Raw genomic sequence first — 21,284 nt, 5'->3', positions numbered from 1 at the left:
GGTGCCCATGAGCTAGCTGAGGGAACCTGATAGGGCAGTGGTGGCGGTTCACCTTGGCACTCCAGGATAAACATGGACTGGCTGGCCTCATCAGCCTCGCTGCCAGTATGGCCAATTGGCCATGTTGGCAGGGGCTGATGGGAATTGTCGTCCATAACACCTGGAGTGCCAAAGGTTCGCCACCACGGTGATAGGGGGTTGCCTCAGCAGGCCGGCTTGTGGGCTTGAAGAGCCCTCTTAAGGAAGTCACTCCACCCATTGCAGACTCCCTGGTCCAGGCACCCTGCCCCCCCCCCCCCGTGCCATTCTGGGGCCAGCCAAGGCAGTGATCCCCTCCATCCCCCAGGCCTGCCCCGGGTGGAAGCATTTCTCTCATCAGCCAGCCGATGGACAGGCTGGACAGCTGGTGAAAACAGCCTCCTTGGAACTGGGAGAGACCCTCCGCCGCTAAAGCACAGCAGACCGAGCAACGGACAGAGGGTGGATGTGGCCAGGGCTTCTCAGCAGAGGTGTTCCTCTCATTGGGCAAAGTGGGCAGTTGCCCTGGGCACTCGCCTTTGTGGGGCTTAAAACTGCAAGTTCGTTTGTGGGGATTTTTTTTATATTTTCTCAGTGTTTTTTCGTTTTTATCTGCAGAGGGTAGGATAGCAGCACCAATATTTCAGGGATTTTTTTCAGACTGTCCTGATAGCACACCAGGTTTAGTTAGGAGTCCAAAGTTATGGACTCCCAAAAGGGGTTTTCCCATCCCCATTGTTTCCAATGGGAGCTAATAGAGATGGGGTCTACACCTTTGAGGGTCCATAACTTCTGGACCCCTGAACCAAACTTCACCAAACCTGGGTGGTATCATCAGTAGCGTCTCACGAAGATACTCTGAAATTTTGGTGCTGCTATCTTAATAATTGCACCCATGACAGCAGGCCCCCCCCTGACCACAGGTCTTTCCCCAGATTTTCCTTTTAAATCCACCCCCTTCCTGCCAATGCTTGTTTTCTTTCTTTCTCAGGTTTTGCCCAGGGCTCCAGTTTGCCGAGGTACGCCAGTGCTTCTCGGGGCAAGGGGATGAGGCAGGCAGGATGGTCTCCCCTTCTCAGGAGGGGGGGGGGCCTCTTAAAGCCAGACTTTGGGGCACAGGCAGGATCGCCAACCCCTGGGAGGGGCCCGGAGGCCTCCCAGCATTGCCGCTGGCATCCAGGTGACCCCGGAGGTCAGTTTCTGTGGAGAAAACGGCAGCTTTGGAAGGTGGCTCCGCTGGCGTTCTACTCCACAGAGGCCCCTCCCTCCCTGCCCCAAACCCCGCCCACCCGAGACTCCACCCCCAAATCTCCAGGAATTTCCTAGCCTGCAGAAGGCAATGCTGCAAAGGGTCACTTCCTTAATGAGCCAGGACCCTTTGCTGAAGGTGACCTGAGCCGGCGTTCCCAGACTGCTAGTGGACCCCCTGCCTTCTCCTCGTCCTGGGAGCTTAGCTCCTCCCCCTCCCTCTTTTTCCCCTCCCCCCACGGCTGGGTGGGGGGCCAGCCCGCCCTTCAGGGCCCAGGGAGCCTCCTGGCTCTGCCTGTCTGATTGGGAAGGGCCATCTGTCTGCATTAATGGCATTATACAAACACCGATAACGCTCCTCCCGCTCCCGGTGGACAGGCAGGGTGAGCAACTGTTCACCTTCATCTTCCTGACATCCTATTAAACATTTGAGGCCTGCCAACACGTCTGCCTTAATCTTCCCCCTGGACCAAGCGTGCCCCCCCCCGCCCAACGCCGCTGCCCCCCCCCCCCGCGCTGCCAGCCTCTGCCAGGGATCATTTGTCTTCTGGGCTCTTCATCACCTTGACGCTCTGTGGGTAAAGCGTTTGGGATGGATCCAGCGGCTCCCCGGCTGTGGGGGTCGCTCCCTCCCTCGCTCCCACCTCCCGGTGTGGGCAGAACGGCTTCCCCGCCTCTTGCTGCATTTCCAGGTGTTGTCATTCTGAGAAGCGGATCTTTGTGGCTTGCAGGTGATGCTTCAACTGGTAGCGTTAAGGCTATAAGGCATAGGTGTCAAATTCGCGGCCCTCCAGATGTTATGGACTACAGTTCCCATCACCCCTGCCTGGCAGGGGATGATGGGAACTGTAGTCCATAACATCTGGAGGGCCGCGAATTTGACACCTGTGCTATAAGGCAACTCTTGCATTCAGGGCCTCAATCCGGCAGCTCGCCAGCAGAGGCAACGGCCTGGGGCTGCTCTGGCGGTGGCTGGAGGGGGGCAGTGAGAACCTGCAGATGGCGCCAGAGGCCCACCTGGATGTGCAAAGTGGTTGCAGCGTCAGGCAAGGACCTGAGAGGTCCAGGTTCAAATCCCCGCTCTGTCACAGAGGCTGGCGTTGGGCAAGTCCCCTTCTCAGTCAAACTACCTCACAGGGCTGCGGTGAAGATAAAATGGAGGATGGTGTGAGCCACTTTGGGTCCTCGTTGGAGAGAAAGGAAGTAAATAAATCCAAGATGCTAGCTTGACCTGGCTTGTCTGGCTGAGCAAACTGTCCCTCAGGGCCAGGGGGGCTTCTCACCCCCCCCTCCAGCTTGTGACCCAGCCCGGAGATCCACCTTGGCCACGCCAACCTTGGCAGTGGGTGCTCCAGAGGGGAAAGGCCACGAGGAACGGGGCAGAGGTGTGCCATGGATCTCCCCACCCCTTACTGGAGAGTGCCGGCAAGTCACAGCCAACCTAAGGTGGCCCCATGTAGGGTTTTCAAGGCAAAAGATGTCAGGTGGTTTGCCACCACCTGGTCCAAACAGCGACCCTGAACTTCCTCAGGGGTCTCCCTGCCAAGTGCTAGCCAGGGCCGCTCCTGCTTAGCTGCTGAGGTTTATTCCCGATCGGCCTGGCTTGGGGGCCACCCCATTCAGGCCATTCTGCCCAGCAGATTAAGAACATAAGAACCTAAGAACTAGCCTGCTGGATCAGACCAGAGTCCATCTAGTCCAGCTCTCTGCTACTCGCAGTGGCCCACCAGGTGCCTTTGGGAGCTCACAGGCAGGAGGTGAAAGCAATGGCCTTCTGCTGCTGCTGCTCCTGAGCACCTGGTCTGCTCAGGCATTTGCAATCTCCGATCAAGGAGGATCAAGATTGGTAGCCATAGATCGACTTCTCCTCCATAAATCTGTCCAAGCCCCTTTTAAAAGCTATCCAGATTAGTGGCCATCACCACCTCCTGTGGCAGCATATTCCAAACACCAATCACTCGTTGCGTGAAGAAGTGTTTCCTTTGATTAGTCCTAATTCTTCCCCCCAGCATTTTCAATGGATGCCCCCTGGTTCTAGTATTGTGAGGAAGAGAGAGAGATTCCACGGGTGCCCAGCAGCAACCGGTGCTGAGAAGGGACATTCAGCGGGGCGGCTGGGCAGGCGCTCTCCAGAGCCTCTCCCGTCACTCTACGAGTTGTGCCAAGAGCAGGAAAAATAGTTTTAAAACTATAATTAATCTCTCCTTCTAAACCCTTAAAGTGGTAATTAAAACAAATGCTCGTAACAAGGAGCTCCTTTCAATTTTCTGCGCTGTGCCAGAGTTAATTGCCTATAATGTCAGTTCAGAGATTCTGCTTGCTTGAAACAATCATCTCTCCCTCTGACACTGAGAAAGCGCTCGGCGGAAAAAGGGCTCGCGTTATTCATGAGTTGAAGAGAAGGGGGGGGTTACGCTGCTTGTTCACTGCTCAGCTGCTTGCCTGCAGCTGTCTCATCCGGCCTGGCCTCTGCCGAGCCCGCCTTGCAGGGCTGCGGTGAGGCAGGGGGCCCCTAGCAATAATCATGGCTCCCCTTATGTGAACTCCGCTCCTTCCTAATATGACTCCGGTCAGAGAGGAAAAACAGCCACGGCCTTTTTGATCCCGTCAAGACAGCTGCCTGCCACAGATCTCTGTGAGCCACCCTGAGCCCAACCTTCCTAGGGAGTGGGTGGGATGCAAATTAATAAATAAACGAAGGAAGCTGCTGTAACTTCTCTTCTGGCCTCAGTCAGGAAGGAGGGTAAATCAGCCACTGATTCCACTTGTTGCCTCGAGCGGCACAAATACCTGCAGATTTTGGGGGTGGGTCCTGAGGAGGGCAGGATTTGGGGAAAGGGGAGACTTAAAAGGGGAATAAATAACATCACTGATTTGGGAGTCTTACAGGCACCTTGTGAGGGCGGAGGGGCTGAGCTGCACAACTGTGAATAGTCCAAAGTGATCCAGCAGGCTTCATGTTGAGGAGCAGGGAGACTAATCCATTTCGCCAAGTTAGAGTCTGCTGCTCATGTGGAGGAGGGGGGAAACAAACCCAGTTCTGCAGATTAGAGTCCACCTGTTCAACCATGACGCTTCCTTTATACCATAGGTGTCAAACTCACAGCCCTCCAGATATTATGGACTACAGTTCCCATCATCCCCTGCCAACATTATGCTGGCAGGGGATGATGGGAACTGTAGTCCATAACATCTGGAGGGCCATGAGTTTGACACCTATGCTTTATACCCTGCCTTCTCCCACCATGGAGATCCAGAGCAGCTTACACTATTCTCCCCTTCTCACAACAACCCTGTGAGGTAGGTTAGGCTGAGGAAACGTCACCTAGCAAGCTCCCATGGCAAAGTGGGGACTGGAACTTGGGTCTTCCAGTTTGTAGAACAGGGGTCTGCAACCTGAGGCTCTCCAGATGTTCATGGACTACAATTCCCATCAGCCCCTGCCACCATGGCCTATTGGCCACCATGGTGGCAGGAGCTGATGGGAATTGTAGTCCAATTGGCCATGGTGGCAGGGGCTGATGGGAATTGTACTCCAATGGCCATGGTGGCAGGGGCTGATAAGAATTGTAGTCCAATTGGCCATGGTGGCAGGGGCTGATGGGAATTGTAGTCCATGAACATCTGGAGAGCCGCAGGTTGCAGACCCCTGTTGTAGACCGACATGGTAAGTGCAACACCACACTGGCTCTTTGCGGATTGCACAACACAGAGCAAGTATCTCAGACCGCCTGTCTCTCTTTTGCAATCTGTGTCACAGGAAGGAATAGGTGGAGTTCACAGAACCACGTGGACGTGTTACAGGGAACCGTGGCCCACACAGCCATTCTCTGGCCGTCTCCTCAGACTGTGACCTGCACGTAGCTGGCTGGTTTATGCTTCTCTTGGGATCTGTGACGTCAGCCACAGCACCTACTGGAGCACGCCACGTTATCCTAGGAGCGTGTGGAAGCCACAGAGGCGACGTGTCTCACGCGAGCAAATGCTGCCCCTCTTTCCTCAGGCCCCAAATACTTGATTTCAAGCAAAGCCTTCCCAAAACGTCTCAGTCTTGCCTCCAAAGGCCAAGAGCCCCTCATGCCATCGCCCAGAAGATCTGCTGCCCATCAAGGCAGGTGGGTCTCAGGTGGGTCCTCCTGCCCTTATATTGCTGGCACATATTATTATTATTTTATTAGATTTTTATACCGCCCCATCCCCGAAGGGCTCTGGGCGGTGTACAACATTTAAAATACAATATAATCAAATACACATTTAAAAGCAGCGATAAAATTCCCCAATGCATTTACCAAATATAAAACTCAAAGTTTAAATTTAAATTTAGATTCAAGATGTGAGGTGGACATAGAGTCAAAGAAAGACATCCTCGCACACTCCTACAGAGGGAAGGGGCTCAGAGGCCATCTACTTCAACCCCGTGCTCAATGTAGTAAATCCAATGTGAGAGCATTCCTAATGAACACTCTCCGCGATGCTAGTCTATTCAAAGCCTCTGGCAAAGAAGAGTTCTGCCCAAACTTAGGAAGTTCCTCCTAATGAGCCGAGAGGGGGTGGGAGGGTTTTTCAGCCGCCGGTGTGGGAGGGGGTCTTATTGGCACTGACCCCCTCTGTTTGCAGCCTGGGGGTCCACCTGGATTCGTCTCTTTCAATGGAGACCCAGGTGGCCCATGTAACCCGGGATGCGTTCTTCCATCTTCGTCAGGCCCGGCAGCTGGCCCCCTTCCTCTCCCGAATGGACTTAGCCACTGTGATCCATGCAATGGTCACCTCCAGGTTAGACTATTGCAACTCGCTCTACGCAGGCCTTCCCTTGCGGCTGATTCGGAAATTGAAACTGGTCCAGCAAGCAGCGGCTCGGCTGCTCACAGGAGGTGCCGTTAGAGATCACATCTTACCTGTGTTATACCGCTTGCACTGATTACCAGTGGAGTTCCAAGTCATCTTCAAGGTGTTGGTATTGACCTTTAAGGCCTTACATAGTCTGGGACCCTCGTACCTTCGGGACCGTCGGGCCCCATATGTCCCAACTCGGCCCCTGCGTTCAGCAGAGGCCAACTTGCTGGAGGTCCCTGGCCCCTCCATGATGCAGCTGGCTTCCACCAGGGCCAGGGCTTTTATGGCCCTGGCCCCTGCCTGGTGCAACGCTCTTCCTCCAGCTGTCCGGGCCCTGCGGGACCTTAAGGAGTTCCGCAGGGCCTGAAAGACTGAGCTGTTTCGCCGGGCTTTTGGGAAAGCCAGCCGCTGATGTGTGCTCCCCTTTAAACATCGAGGCCCCTGCTGTCCCTCCTTTAGGGGAATTTTAAATTACGGGACGCCATCTGTATTTTTATCTGTATTTTATTGTATTTATAATGGAAAGGTTATAATTTGAGCACTGCTTTTAAATTAAGGACCAGTACTGTAGGTATGGAATTATTATGGTTTATTGTTTATATTTCTGTTGTGAACTGCCCTGAGCCCTCTGGGGGAGGGCGGTATATAAACATAATAAATAAATAAATAAATAAATAAATAAATAAATAAATAAATAAATAAATAAATAAATAATGGTCAACCAAACCCAACTCTCCCTGTCACTAAAAGGCTGTATACCACCAGCACCTCGCCTGAATCTCAGTTTCTTCCAGCCCTCAGTCACTGGAGACTGGGACTACCAGCTTTGTGTATTGGGCAGCGGTGAAAAAGGCGAACTCCACGTTGTGAGTTGTGAGGAAAGGGATTGAGAACCAAACAGCCAACATCATAATTAATGCTCTTGTATAAAGCTATGCAGTGGAATACTGTGTACAGTCCTGGACATCTCAAAAAGGATACAGTCGAGCTGGGAAAAGGACAGCAGAGGGCAACCAAGATGGTTAGTGGACGACCTTTCCTGCGGGGGAAGGATGAAGGATCTGGGACTTTTTAGTTTACAAAAAAGACAATGGACATTTGTGAACTTTCCACGGGGTCGAGAAAGCGGAGAAAGAAAACTTTTGACTCGCATAATACTGGAGTTGTGGGACATCCACAATTGGACATCCACATTGGTAGGCAAGAGACATAGGGCAAACCAATGAAAATGCTACTCCAGCCAATGGGCAGTTCAATTCTGGAATTCACCACCAGTGGAAATAGTGACGGCCACTAGCTGGGACTCACCATGGCTTCAAACAACTCCTTCAGCAATGTATTGTCAAAGAAGAAGAAGAAGAGTTTGGATTTATATCCCCCCCTTTCTCTCCTGCAGGAGACTCAAAGGGGCTGACAATCTCCTTGCCCTTCCCCCCTCCCAACAAACACCCTGTGAGGTGGGTGGGGCTGAGAGAGCTTCGAGAAGCTGTGACTAGCCCAAGGTCACCCAGCTGGCGTGTGTGGGAGTGCCCAGGCTAATCTGAATTCCCCAGATAAGCCTCCACAGCTCAGGCGGCAGAGCGGGGAATCAAACCCGGTTCCTCCAGATTAGATACACGAGCTCTTAACCTCCTACGCCACAAGCTCTTAACCTCCTACGCCACAGCTTTCATTGCTGGAATCACTAGGGTGTTGGTTTTTCACTAGGCTATATGGCCACGTTTCAGTAGCATGCCACACACAACCCAGAAAACCCACAACGCTCTAACTCCTACACAACTGGAGGGCTGGAAGGACAGGCCCTGATTGTCTCCCCTTTGCCCGAGAGAGTCCCTTCAGACCTGGGCAGGATATCAAGAGCAGCAGCAGCACACACACCACACAGACACACACAAGGGAGAAGGCTGGGGAAAGGGGAATAGGAAACTGAGGCTCCCCTCGGGCATCCAGAGGTGCTACCAGAGCGTTCTGGTTTGAGAAAGCTCCCCTACGGCGAATGATGCTGAGTGACGACGCAGAACATCTGGCACCCACGCAGCCAACCACTTCGCACCAGCGTTCACACTCGCTTCCGCATAACAAACAGAGCTCAAGTCTCCAAAAACAAATCTCTCTTTATTTTTTTAAAGATAACACCTTTATTATTAGTATCCTTTATTATTATTACTGTTAGATAATTTATAATTTAATATTTTCATCATCATTATTATTATTTATGCAGAGATGAACAGATTTCCCCCCTTGATCACGAGAGCAAACAGTTTCGCTGTTTTTTTAAAATGTTAATGGAGTCCTGATTGGAAAATAGGTTTTGTTGTGGGTTTTCTCTTCCTTCGCTTTGTGTATGTGTTTGTGTGTGTGTGTCGTACTCTAAAACGTCGCAACAGGCAAGATCTCCTCATCCTACACAAAGGAAAGGGTTGAGTTCAGAATCTTAGCTGCGGCTGGACGCTCCGGCCTCGGTCCGTTTCTTGTGGTCTCCATGACGGTTCCCTGGGTGGGTGGGCGAGGTGGTGGGCGGGCGGGCGGGCGGGCTGGGGAGAAGTCGGATGCAGGGGCGGACAGCTCTTCTCTCAGCTATGTGGAGTCCTGGTTGACAACTTTGCCACCGTTCATGGTGGGCGTCCCCGAGCTTTTCCTGGAACGTCCCTGCTTCTCTCCGATTTCATGCAGCGAAGGCTCTCTGTACATGCACACTGTCAGGAAACAAGAGCAGCAGCCATTAAACTGGAAAAGCACACAACTGCCACAGTCCCAATCTGGATTCAAGCCATTAACCACTCCTTGAATTCTCTTCAATCCAAATTTTTTCGCAAGATAACTGGACTCCCAAAATTGCGTGCCCTATGCAGCTCTTTGTCTGGAGTTAGGTCAAAACTCCTTGGAATCAGCCGCTTGGCTGAGGACTTTTAGATTCTGGCTGCGAATTCACTTTCTCTCAGACTGTAATTCCCTGGTCCACCGTCTGCTCTCTGACACCCATTCGAACCCCTGGTTTTCCATAATTGAAGAAAAAAATGGCCTCTATTGGACTGTCAGTGGATTCACTTTGCCCTTTGTCCTATTCAGAAGCTTATAGGAAATTAAAAGGTCAACTATTGGATAGAGAGTTCTCTACCCTAATCACCGCAGCCAAGAAAATGTGCTCCCCTCTGTATTTTTCTCTCCCATTTGAACGGGGCCACTTGGCACACTGCCTGAATTGCTTAATAAACCCTGTTCAAAGGAGAGGCATAATGCTTGCCAGGTTTAATGTTATGCCTTCTGCCTTGTTACATGGCAGATTTAATAAGCAAGAAAAGGCTAAAAGATTGTGCCCGTGTAACGATGACTCAGTTGAATCTCTGGCCCACCAATTACTACACTGTCTCAGATTCAAGGAAATCAGATCCAAGTGTGTGAATCTTACTCCTTTACATTTACCCCATCTCCCCGATTTAATTAGATTACACTACTTGTTGGACAACCCTGATCCTTCTCTCTGTATGATAGTGGCAGGCTTTCTCCTGGAAATTACTAAACGCCAGTAGATTTCCTTCGACCTGTATTGTATATGCTTTTAAATCTGTTTTTTATTACTGTTGTACTGTTGTCTATGCCAATAAAGGTTTGCTTCTGTAAAACTGCCACAGAGAAAGCGGAGCCTAGAGCAGTGATGGCGAACCTTTTTGAGACCGAGTGCCCAAACTGCAACCCAAAACCCACTTATTTATCGCAAAGTGCCAACACGGCAATTTCACCTGAATACTGAGGTTTTAGTGTAGAAAAAATGGACGGCTCTGACCTGCACCTTTCTAGCATCTCCACCTCCTCTGACTTTGCCCCCACTTCGGGCAACAGCCGTCCCGGAGCACCGGCACCAGGTCCGCAGTCAAGTTCTCCTTGCTTGCTGTGGTGCGTGCATGTCGTGCCCAGTTGCCCAGACAAGCCTAGATGTGTGTGGGGGATGACTTTCTGCCCCCCCACATGATAAACTCTGTGCATGGGTCCCCTCAGAGAGGGCTCTGAGTGCCACCTCTGGCACGCGTGCCATGGGTTCGCCACCACTGGCCTAGAGCTAGAACAGAAATGACTAGGAAGCCCAGACAGCCTTGGCTAGGTAGGCCACAGGCCTGGCTCAAGAGAAAGGGGTTTGCAAAATATTTTTTTTCCAGCAAATGTGAGCTTGTATTGTTGAAGGCTTTCACGGCCAGAATCATGGGGGTGTTGTGGGTTTTCCAGGCTGTCTGGCCGTGTTCCAGTAGCATTTTCTCCTGACGTTTCGCCTGCATCTGTGGCTGGCATCTTCAGGAGAAATCAGGAGAAAATGCTACTGGAACACGGCCATACAGCCTGGAAACCCCACAACACCCCAAATGTGAACTGATTCACATATATCCGCTGGGCAGCCACTGACATCCCTTACTATAAATGGTACCTATTTATTGAAAGGAGCACAGAATTTAGCAAGCTGGTATGATGGCCAGAGAAATAAATCAGCAGGAATTAAGAATCTAGTTTACAAGAGAATAAGCTGAATTTCACAAGGAAAAAACCCACATGGATTCAAAAAACAGGGATTAGGATTCTGAAATTTTTGTCTGAACTTTCTCATCAGATCCCCAGGAAGCATAACTCTACCAGCCTCCGAGTTTGGAATACAACCCCAAAGCTCTTCAAATCCCCCCCCCCCCCCCGCCACCCCCAGCAAGAACCTTACCTTGCGCGCATTATCATTTTCCAGATAATAACAACACTATCCACCTCCCAGAGTGCCTAAAGCAAAGAAGTTGTGCCCAAAGTTGTGCTCTATGATCCAGTCAAGGCAATGGGTTGATCCAGGGGGAAATCGAGCAAACTTTATAGTTGGCTCTAGGAAGTGAGACAAGCTGGAGGGGATAGTAGAAAGTGACTCCCCCCACCCAAGGTTATTAGCCCATTTTACCTTGGAGTACCCCTTCTGGATCTCAGCTAAGAGAGATGCAGATTCAGCCTGCAAAGCAATAATTGGAGTCATGGCTGAATCATTTAAGCATGACCCTGAGCATATGCAGAGTGCGTTTCTCAAGGAAATGCTACCTGGCAAGATATGGTTCCTAAGGAAATGTGAGCTCCAGCACATGTTCATAAAATGGCCCCTAAACATAAGTGTGGCAGGTGGGGCTGAGAGAGTTCTGAGAGAACTGTGACTGGCTCAAGGCCAACCAGCAGGCTTCATGTGTAAGAGTGGAGAATCAAACCTGTTTCTCCAGATTAGAGTCCGCTGGCATGATGGGGGGCGGGGGGGGGCAGTTTCCAGTAAAGAGTGTATGATCTGAGAGGGAATAATCAGGGCTTCTGACAGGGTCACAGAGAACACCCCCCACCCACCCCAGCATCTGTTGCAATCTTGCAAGGGAAGCCCATTCCCACTCTCTCAGAAGTATCTCCTCCTCCTCCTCTTCTTCTTCTTCTTCGAGGTTAAGAGCTTGTGTATCTTATCTGGAGGAACCGGGTTTGATTCCCAGCTCTGCCACTTGAGCTGTGGAGGCTTATCTGGGGAATTCAGATTAGCCTGTGCACTCGCACACACGCCAGCTGGGTGACCTTGGGCTAGTCACAGCTTCTCGGAGCTCTCTCAGCCCCACCCACCTCACAGGGTGTTTGTTGGGAGGGGGGAAGGGCAAGGAGATTGTCAGCCCCTTTGAGTCTCCTGCAGGAGAGAAAGGGGGGATATAAATCCAAACTCTTCTTCTTCCTCTTCCTCTTCCTCTTCTTCTTCTTGAAAAGGGATGTTGGGAAGGGTGATATTTACCATTCCAGAAGAGGTCCAAGGAGAGCGAGAGAAAAGCGGTCAGCACGTCTCACAGGAAAAAGAGAGCAGGCTCAAGGAGGAAATCCAAAGCGCCATGATTTGGCGGGGGGAAGGTGGGTGCTAATTATAAGAAAGAATGACTTTCTGGCAGGGATAAGAGGGGCAGTCTTCCTGGGGAAAACGAGAGTTATGTTTCCAGGCCCGGACAATGCTGTGGAAAATGATTTGATGGGGTTTAAAGGTGGGATTGCCCAGGCCTTAATGAGCTCTGGGCAGTGCTAATGAAATCAAAACGGGGCCACTCCAAGTCTTGATACCCTTGGACTGTTAAAACAAAGAAACTCTGGAGGGTTGATGACTCTGAGCAGTTGGCCAGGAAGTGTGTTTGTTCACTGCGGCCACAGAAATATTTGCAACCAGATGGAAAACAGAGAGCGGCCCTGAACGAGAAAACTGGGAAGAAGAAAGAAAGGAGAGATTCTGCCACAACAGCCAAGTTAACTCGTCCTGTCAACAGGAGGCCAAAACAGGAGTTTGATGAGAAAAGAAAACTATTTTTTATGTATTGTGCTAAAAAAAAATCATGTTTTGCTGTAATAATTTTGGCATATCTTGTTGATTACAAAATTTAATGGCTAGATGTTTTCCCCCACGTGAATATACATGTACTTAATATATTTGGTTATTAGTAAAGCAATGGTATTTAAGTAAGAGAAAGTAAGACTTCCCTGAATTAACATTTTTAATTACAGTATTTAATTACAGAGCTTTTAAACACCAGCGCCACTCATGAAGCTGGTCACACTCTGGATCTGGTTTTTGGGGCAGGAGTGAATATGGTCGTATCCTCTGTTAGCAGAGTGCCATGGTCCGACCATTTTGCCCTGAAGGTTCGGATGGCCTCGCCGCCCCAACCCTGTCTAGGCGATGGACTTATTTCTGTCCGCCCGCGAAGACTTATGGAACCGGATAGGTTCCTGAATGCTCTGCGGGATCCTGAGCCTCCTGGCACCCTCGATGAGCAGGTGTCAGACTGGAATTCCAGGCTTTCCAATGCCATCGAGGAGATTGCTCCAGGCGCCCTCTGCGCCCCCGTTCACGGCGTGCCCCTTGGTATACCGAGGAGCTGCGCATAAATGAAACGTGGGAACTCAGGACGGGCTAGAGCGAAGTGTGGAGGAAATTCGCGACTTAAGTGGGCGCAAAACAACTTATAGTGGGGACGCTTATGAAAGCCTAAGTGAGTTGATGCTTAACAATCGGAGGGCTAAGAATGCTCATTTCTCATCCCTCCCTCAAGATCTGCTAGCTCTCGCCTCATTAACAACTATTTCTCGATCGCTCGATCCCTCACCTCTGGGTGGTGGAGGGGTCTACAAATTCCCCAATTGGCTATTGGCCGCGCAGGCATTCCAGAGCTTTTTTTTTGTAGATAAAGTCGCACCTCACTCTCGACCTCTCCGGACCACAATTGATACAGTAAAGGAACTTCTCGAGGCTCCTCTTCGCCGCCTTTGGGTCCAAGTTTGGACCGGTTTTCCCTACTCTGCGAGTCCTGGATGTTGACAGGGCCCTAGCTGGCTGTTAGACCTATCTACCTGTCCTTCTGATCCGTGCCCCTCCATGGCTGATAAAAGCTTGCCGGAGGAGTTAATGCACCCCACCTGTTGAATATAGTCAACTGGGTTCCCTTTGAGCAAGGAGTGTTTCCGGGTGGGTTGGAAGGGAGGCAGTGGTCCGCCCCACCCTTAAAAAAGACCATCTTTAGATCCTGGTGATCTGGCCACCATTACCGTCCCGTTCTCGGAACTCTGTCGCTCCTGGGGAAGGTAATTGAGAGAGTGGTGTTGGAGCAGCTTCAGGGTTTCCTGGAGGACGATCGGGTGCCTCGACATCCCCTTCCAGTCCGGGTTTCCGTGTTGGGCATGGGACGGAGACCGGCCTCATCGCTATCACAGATATGCTCCTCGCGATGCAGCCAGACCAAGCAGCGGATCGGCGCTGCTTGTGTTACTTCTGATCTCACAGCAGCGCTTGATGTGGCCGATCACGCACCTTTTGATCCACCGGCCTGGCAGCCTCCTGGAGTGCGGGCATCGTCCCTTCAATGGATTGCCTCGCTCCTCCAGGGTCGGGGTCAGCAGGTGTGGTGCGGGACCCAGTGCCCCAAAGGGCTCCACTTAGTTGTGGGGTCTCCCCAGGGGCCTTACTCTCCCCCCGCTTTATTTAATATCTACATGGCGCACCCCTTTGCTCAGCTGGTGCGGGAGCTTTGGGCTGGTTTGTCACCAATATGCGGATGACACCCAGCTCATTCTGTTGGATGGAGAGGGGGGCGGCCTCTGCCCCCGCAAGCCTCTACAGCATTGTTTGGAGTTGGTCGCTGGTTGGTTGGAGGCAGAGTAGGTTAAAACTTAATCCAACAAAGACGGGAGGTCCTTCCTGGCTGGGCCGGGAGAGACCGAGGGAACTTTCAGCCGCCTATCTTGGAAGGGGTCGCTTGGCCCTCGACATCCTGGCTCCGGTGAGTCTGGGGGTCCGCCTTCTGACTCTGCCTTGTCAATGGAGAGCCAGGGTGACCCATGTAACCCAGGGTTGCGTTTTTTCATCTTCGCCAGTAGCGCCGGGGCGGTTGGCTCCCTATCTCCCGGCCCTACCTGGCCACTGTGATCCATGCGACGGGTCACCTCGAGGTTGGATTACTGTAACCTCGCCAGCTTATCGCTGGCCTCTCCCTGCGCATTGATCCTCGAAGTTGAAGCTGGTCCAGAATGCAGCTGCAACGGCTTCTGGCAGGTGGTGATTATTTCGACCATAATACACCCCTGTGCTATGCCGCCTGCATCTGGCTCCCAGTGAGTTCCGGATCGCCTCTCAAGGTGTTGGTAATAACCCTTTAAGGCCTTACGCTGGCATGGGGCCCTCTATACCTACGTGGGACCAAGCATCAATTCCCTTATGTCCCACACATAGGCCACTACGCCTCAGCGGTGGCAGAACTGCTGGTGACCCCTAGCCCCGCTGACGATGCTAAGTTGGAGCCCGGACCCGGGCCAGGGCCTTTACGGCTTCTGGCCCCTGCCTGGTGGGAATGCCTCTACCTCCATCAGTTCAGGCTCTGCGGGACCTTGGGGAGTTCCGCAGGGCCTGCAAAACAGAGCTATTCCACCGGGCCTCTTTGGAGAGGCTGGCTGGCGGGCTCTTTTTACTGCCCCCCCACTGACCGAGGCTGCCGGATCTAAACTGAGGCTGCCAATTTTTCATCTTCTGCCAACTTGGTCGGGCCCACTGCTGATTCCACCTGGGCCCGCCTGTTCCCTCCCTCTCTTCCTTTTCTTTATTATTTATCTTTTCCCTCTCCTTTAGCCTTGGGATTGGGCGCCTGTTTTAAACTGTTTTAAACTGTTTAGACTGTCTACATGGTTTGAACCGTTTGAAGTGTTTGAACAGTTATACTGTTGAGCTGTTTTAAATTATGTATGATTGCTGCTGGAATTTTAAATGTGTTAAGTTATATTGTTTTGAGCTACTGTTGGAAAACAGCCATGTTGGGAGCCGCCTCGAGCCCCCTGGGGAAGAGGCGGCCTAAAAGTCTAAAATATAAATAAATAAATAAATAAATATGCATTGTGTAAATTTTTTTGTTTTCCTTTTTTGTACCCCGTTTTGATGTTTTCTGTCTTCTTGATATTTTACATAGAGAAAATAATGTTTAAAAAATTGTTTAAACATAGCTGGGCAGGAGGTTACTGAGATTAATGTATTGTGTATTGTTGAAGGCTTCTGTATGGTCGAAGCCTTTCATGGTTGGATTCAACTGGTTGTGGTGGGTTTTGCGGGCTGTGTGGCCGTGGTCTGGTGGATCTTGTTCCTAGTGTTTTGCCTGCATCTGTAGCTGGCATCTTCAGAGGTGTATCATAGAGGGAAGTCTGTTACACACTGTGTCCAGTGAGAAGGGAATGTTTAGTGGGGTATACATCGTCCATGTGCCAGGGTGGGGAACCAATCAGTGAGTGTTTGGGTGGAACTTGTTATGCAAAGATGTGGTTGATAGTATTGTATTGTGGGTGGGGTTTATCAGTCCAGGGAGTGATTCACATTTTCACGCCCGGCAGCAGCAGCAGTATTGGTGAATGCAAATCCTGTGTTTGGGTGGAGTCCGTTGTTCATGAATTTAGCATGCCCTTGGGGTGTTTTTAAGTACTGAGATTACTGAGATTAAGTTGAAGTTTTGGGGAAAGGGGTGCAGAGCAATCCGGCAGGTTTGCTGATGAGACAAAGGTGTGGACATTGGCAAGTCCTATGTGAAGCCTGACCCAGGTGCACAGTCTCAGGGCAGGGCTGTTGTTAAACAGACTGAAGCAGCTGTGGGCAGTGGTGGGATCCAAAAATTTTAGTAACAGGTTCCCATGGTGGTGGGATTCAAACTGTGGCGTAGCACAATGGGGCTGGGCAGGGCACGACGGGGCGTGGCCGGGCATTCCTGGGCGGGGCTGTGACAAGGACACAGCCACTGCGCCAGTTCTTGGGCAGGAAACAAATGCACGCAGGCGCAGGCTGCCACACACGCTGGTGCACCTCCTGCTAGACTGCTCCAAGCAGGGGCGTAATGAGGCAGCCCTGGGCAAACTGTAGACCTGGGCAAAACCTGAGTTGGATGCCCCCCCCCCCATGGGCGGCCACTCCACCATGACCAAACTTTTTTTGCACCAGGACATTGGTGCCAGCAGGGGATGCATTTTTAGACATATCAGCACCAATATTGCAGCATATCATCAGGAGACTGTCCTTATGCTACTCCCCAAGTTTGGTGAGGTTTGGTTCAAGGAGTCCAAAGTTATGGACTCCCAAAGGGGGTGCCCCATCCCCCATTGTTTCCAATGGGAGCTAATAGGAGATGGGGTTACCAGTTTGAGGGTCTGCTATAACTTTGGCCCCTGGAACCAAACTGCACCAAACTTGGGAGTGCCATCATCTCCAGATGTGATACCCCTTCGGGAAATTTTGCGTGCCGCATACATCTGCACAAAATGCACCCCTGCAGGAAGCCATCCCAGAAATTTTGCCCAAGAATCTTTGTTCTGCATTGAGTTTTCTGCATTGATGTCACCGGGGGTTGCAGGCTGTGGGGCACATTTCTGAAGGCACAGTCTCAAAACTTTCAGGGTCTCATCAGTGAGACTGCCCTAATGATACTTCCCAAGTTTGCGTGCGTCGCTAGCTCCAGGGTAGGGGAACCTCCAGGGCTCGGGAGAGCCAGCATGCGGCTCTTTCTGTTCTTGCACTCGCGGCTCCATGAGCCGAAAGTCTGCCTGCCCCATCCTGTGCCCTCGGGCCTGCAGGCAGCAGGGCAGGCGCATCTAACTGCCCATGCTGGCTGGCTGGGCCACCGCTGTGGGCTTCCCCTCTCACCCGCTTCCCCATCGGAGCTGGGCGGGCGCTTTCCCCAGCAGCCGCCGAGGCTGAGCCAGCTGGTTTATCCTTGACCACCCTGCAGGCAGCAGGGTGGGCGCACTCAAATCGCCCGTGGCTGGCTGGGCCGCACCGCAGGCTTCCCCTCTCACCCGCCCCGTTTGAGCGGGGCGGGCTCTTTCCTCCGGGGTGGTCGGGCGAGGGCTGCTGCTGGTTCTGACCTTGCCTCGCCCTGCAGGCAGGCAGCCGGACGGATCCATGCGCTTCTCAGAATGAGCAGAGTAAAAGGTAAAAAAACCCAATATATACAGTGTTATCTTCATTTTAAATGTCAAAAATTATTTGCGGCTCCAAGTGTTTCTTTTCCCGTGGAAAACAGGTCCAAATGGCTCTTTGAGTGGTAAAGGTTCCCTACCCCTGCGCTAGCCTAAAAACTGCGCCCCCTGCAGGCCAAAAATGGAAAACCACTAAAATACCCAAAAACGAACTCAGCATTTTGATGCCCCCCACAAGCTGATGCCCTGGGCAGCTGCCCACCTTGCCCTATGGGCATTACGCCAGTGGCTCCAAGTTCTGCGCGCTACTGCTGAGAGGAGGGGCAGAACTAAGGCCAAAATCACGGGGCAAAATCACCCATTAGTAACCCCCTCTCGGCACACACAAATAATGAGTAACCTACTCTCGGGAACCTGTGAGAACCTGCTGGATCCCACCTCTGGCTGTGGGGTTAAATTGGTAGGGGAAAGAACAATGTTAGGTGTCAGGCAGACCCCCTTGATAGCAAACCCTTGAATTAACACAGGCATCCGCCTTACCCGTGCTCGGCTCCATGAGGCTGGGCCGTACATGCCACCAAGATCCTAACTGGTGGGGCACTCAGCTGACCCCAGCAGAAATGGCCCCCCTGCCTGGCTGCAAGCTTGCCTGGGTATCAGCTGGTTTTTGCCAGGCGTCCAGAAACTTAGTGGTGCATGCCAGTCCAAAGCACACACATCTTTCTTCTTCCTCCCTGCTGCTGGCAGGATTACACAGGGCTCTTAGACAGGCTCCGTGTTCTGGGGCACGTGGGGCCCACTGCTTCACCCTGGCGGAGGGCTTGCCAGTCGTGGGCAACCGTGCCAAGCGTCTCCCTCAACCTCTGTGCTCCGGCTAGTTGTGTGACTCAGCCCTCGGAGGTACGATTGCATCTCCGCACATCTTGCTTTTGCTCTGCCAATCTGCCGCTCTGTACAGCACATCAGAAACGTAAATGTGGCCAGGGCATATGGCGGCCCGGCCTCCTTTCGCTCTTTGTGGTTCACTGGGGTTTTGAACGGAACAGTTTGAACAGTTTAATTAGATTATTTTATGCAAAGGCAGCCTCTGGATCAAACGAAGGGAGAGAAATTCAAATAGTGGTTTTTTTAAAAAGTGTGATTCACTATTGCCTTTGCTGTCGGAGCATGGAACACCTTGACTACAATTTGAGCAGCACAGTCAGAGAACTTCGCCGCTTTCTTCTCTCTGGGTTCCTCTCAGCTGAGATATCGCTTTATTTCATGTGGCGCTTTAACAGCAAAACTCCTCTTTGGTTAGGGGCAAGAAATATTCCCTGTCCAGAAGGATACACATTTCATTGCCAGCACCCAAGGATTCCCCCTGGCACCCAGGGTCTGGAAACTGCATTCTCATTTGGAAAATTATTTATTTGAGAAAGCCTTTACTCTAAGGCAGTGGTGGCGAACCTTTGGCACTCCAGATGTTATGGACTACAATTCCCATCATCCCCTGCCAGCATGGTCAATTATAGGGGCTGATGGGAACTGTAGTCCATAACATCTGGAGTGCCAAAGGTTCGCCACCACTGCTCTAAGGCCCGTTCCGCACACGCAAAATAATGCATTTTCAAACCACTTTCACAACTGTTTGCAAGTGGATTTGGCTATTCCGCACAGCTTTAAAGAGCACTGAAAGCAGTTTGAAAGTGCATTATTCTGCATGTGCGGAATAAGCCTAAGAAGGAGTGACGTTTCAGTCCCCAAAGACTGATATCCGAACGGATGACTGGAGAGGTTGAAGATTCAGCATAATACCTGTCAAGCCCCAGATCTGAGACTTTCACTGGGTGCCAGGCTACAATACCTTCCCGGTGCCAACATCTTTGAAAAAAAATTGCTCCTGCGGTTATAATGTCAGGTCTACTACTCCCCATTAAGAAGAACAATCCATTATTCACTGATTTGTCCTCCTTTGATTGCTCGGCCCTGCTCAAAACAAAGTAGGGCCATCACAAAACCCATATCCTAGAGCAGTGATGGCGAACCTTTTCGAGACCGAGTGCCCAAATTGCAACCCAAAACCCACTTATTTATCGCAAAGTGCCATCATGGCAATTTAACCTGAATACTGAAGTTTTCGTTTAGACAAAACGGTTGGCTCCGAGGTGTGCGTTACTCGGGAGTAAGCTTGGTGGTAGTCGGTGGCTCTGCTTTGAAGCAACCGTGCAACTCTTCCAACGGGTGAATCACAACCCTAGGAGGGTTTACTCAGAAGCAAGCCCCATTGCCAGCAACCGAGCTTACTCCCAGGTAAAGGATCATGCTTTAGTTCTTCCCATGAAAATCAGTGGGGTTTAACAGCGCTTATCAGGTTACCCACACTGCTTCCCCAAAACTTGGTCTTAGGTTTAATGCTAATAATCGAGCCCAAAGGCCTAGGCCAGTCTAGATGTGTGTGTGTGTGGGAGGTGACTCTGTTTGTGTGTGCCCACAGAGAGGGCTCTGAGTGCCACCTCTGGCACCCGTGCAATAGGTTCGCCACCACTGTCCTAGAGACTGTGGTTTGGATCAGCCCCAAGGATCTGCCAGGGCACCAAGGTTTGCAGGCTCACAATTTCTGGCTGTTTTGTTTTACGGCAAAAATTAGGCAAGTGAGAAATCAACCACTGACCAGTGGGCAAAGTGATCCATCCAGATGCCCTTTCCCCATAATTTTAAGCAGTATAGCAACCCGGAGTTCATAGTCTACAACTATCAGTTCCCCTGCCAGCATGGCCAAATTGGCCATGCTGGCAGGGGCTGATGGGATTTGTAGCCCATGAACATCTGGAGAGCCGCAGGTTGCAGACCTCTGTACCTAGCTAGCTAACTGGCATGATTTGGGCAAGGGGGGCGTCCAATAAAGAGTGTATGACCTGAGAGGGGTACACCAGGACCTCTTGCTGGGTCACAGGCAGCCGCATACTCACCTTTGCTCCGGCCATCCCCATCCCCATCCCCAAATCCAAACCAAACCCTGCCCCCTCCTCCCACCCACCCACCCACCCCGCCATGCAGAGAAGGCCCCTCTTCCTACCTTCTATGGGTTTGGGTACAAAATGTGAGGATGGTTTGGTCTTTTTCACCCGGTTCCCCTTCATGATCTGCCCTTCTTTATTGAGTCCCAAGAACCAGGCTCTCCCCGATTCCTGCTGCCGGTACAGCGTAGAGGAATATATAACATAGTAGTTTTCGAAGACGGACTCCTTAAATTTGCACTCTGGTGTGAAGATATCCTGCAGGGAGCCGGAGAGAAAAACAGAACAGAATTATTTTCATTTAGAGCCATTTATGTTTGTTTAGACTGAGTCTTACTTTTTCTCCTGGATCCAAGGCAGACGGCAAGCCTGATAGAGACTTTTCAGTCACTCGGTAAACGGATTATGAAACACAATAACTATCAGGCGATCTGTGAGCAAATTACAGGATATAGCATTTGAACTGAACAACAAAGATGGTTAGTAAATAAATAATGCAGTTGGGCCGGGATTGCAGAACAGGCAAGGAGCCCAGAACAAAAGCAGGCAAAGGCAACAAGACGAGCAAGGCAGGACAAATTATACCTAACCCCCCCCAAAAGTCCCCCCCACGAGTTGATCCATTAAGCCTCAGCTTTGCTCTTGCTACAAGAATGCCCTGCTGAACAATTTTGTTTTGCACATGTTGTGGAACAACAGAAGAGGGAGGGTCCTTCCAATAGCCTT

General features: G+C 51.3%; 1 protein-coding gene across 1 annotated transcript in view; it reads right to left on the bottom strand.

Annotated features, from left to right (window-relative positions):
• Positions 1-8,195: 8,195 nt before the first annotated feature.
• Positions 8,196-21,284, bottom strand: part of FGF12 (fibroblast growth factor 12) — a 262,754-nt gene continuing 249,665 nt past the window's right edge. The window contains exons 5-6 of the mRNA XM_048506241.1: positions 20,618-20,816; positions 8,196-8,795 (exon numbers count right to left, since the gene is read on the bottom strand). Of these exons, the coding sequence (XP_048362198.1) occupies positions 8,677-8,795; positions 20,618-20,816 (318 nt within the window). The 3' untranslated portion in view covers positions 8,196-8,676. The remainder of the gene's footprint in view (positions 8,796-20,617; positions 20,817-21,284) is intronic.

The sequence above is a fragment of the Sphaerodactylus townsendi genome, linkage group LG08 (assembly GCF_021028975.2).
Source record: "Sphaerodactylus townsendi isolate TG3544 linkage group LG08, MPM_Stown_v2.3, whole genome shotgun sequence".
Lineage (NCBI taxonomy): Eukaryota > Metazoa > Chordata > Lepidosauria > Squamata > Sphaerodactylidae > Sphaerodactylus > Sphaerodactylus townsendi.
This window is presented reverse-complemented; position numbering and strand designations above follow the sequence as displayed.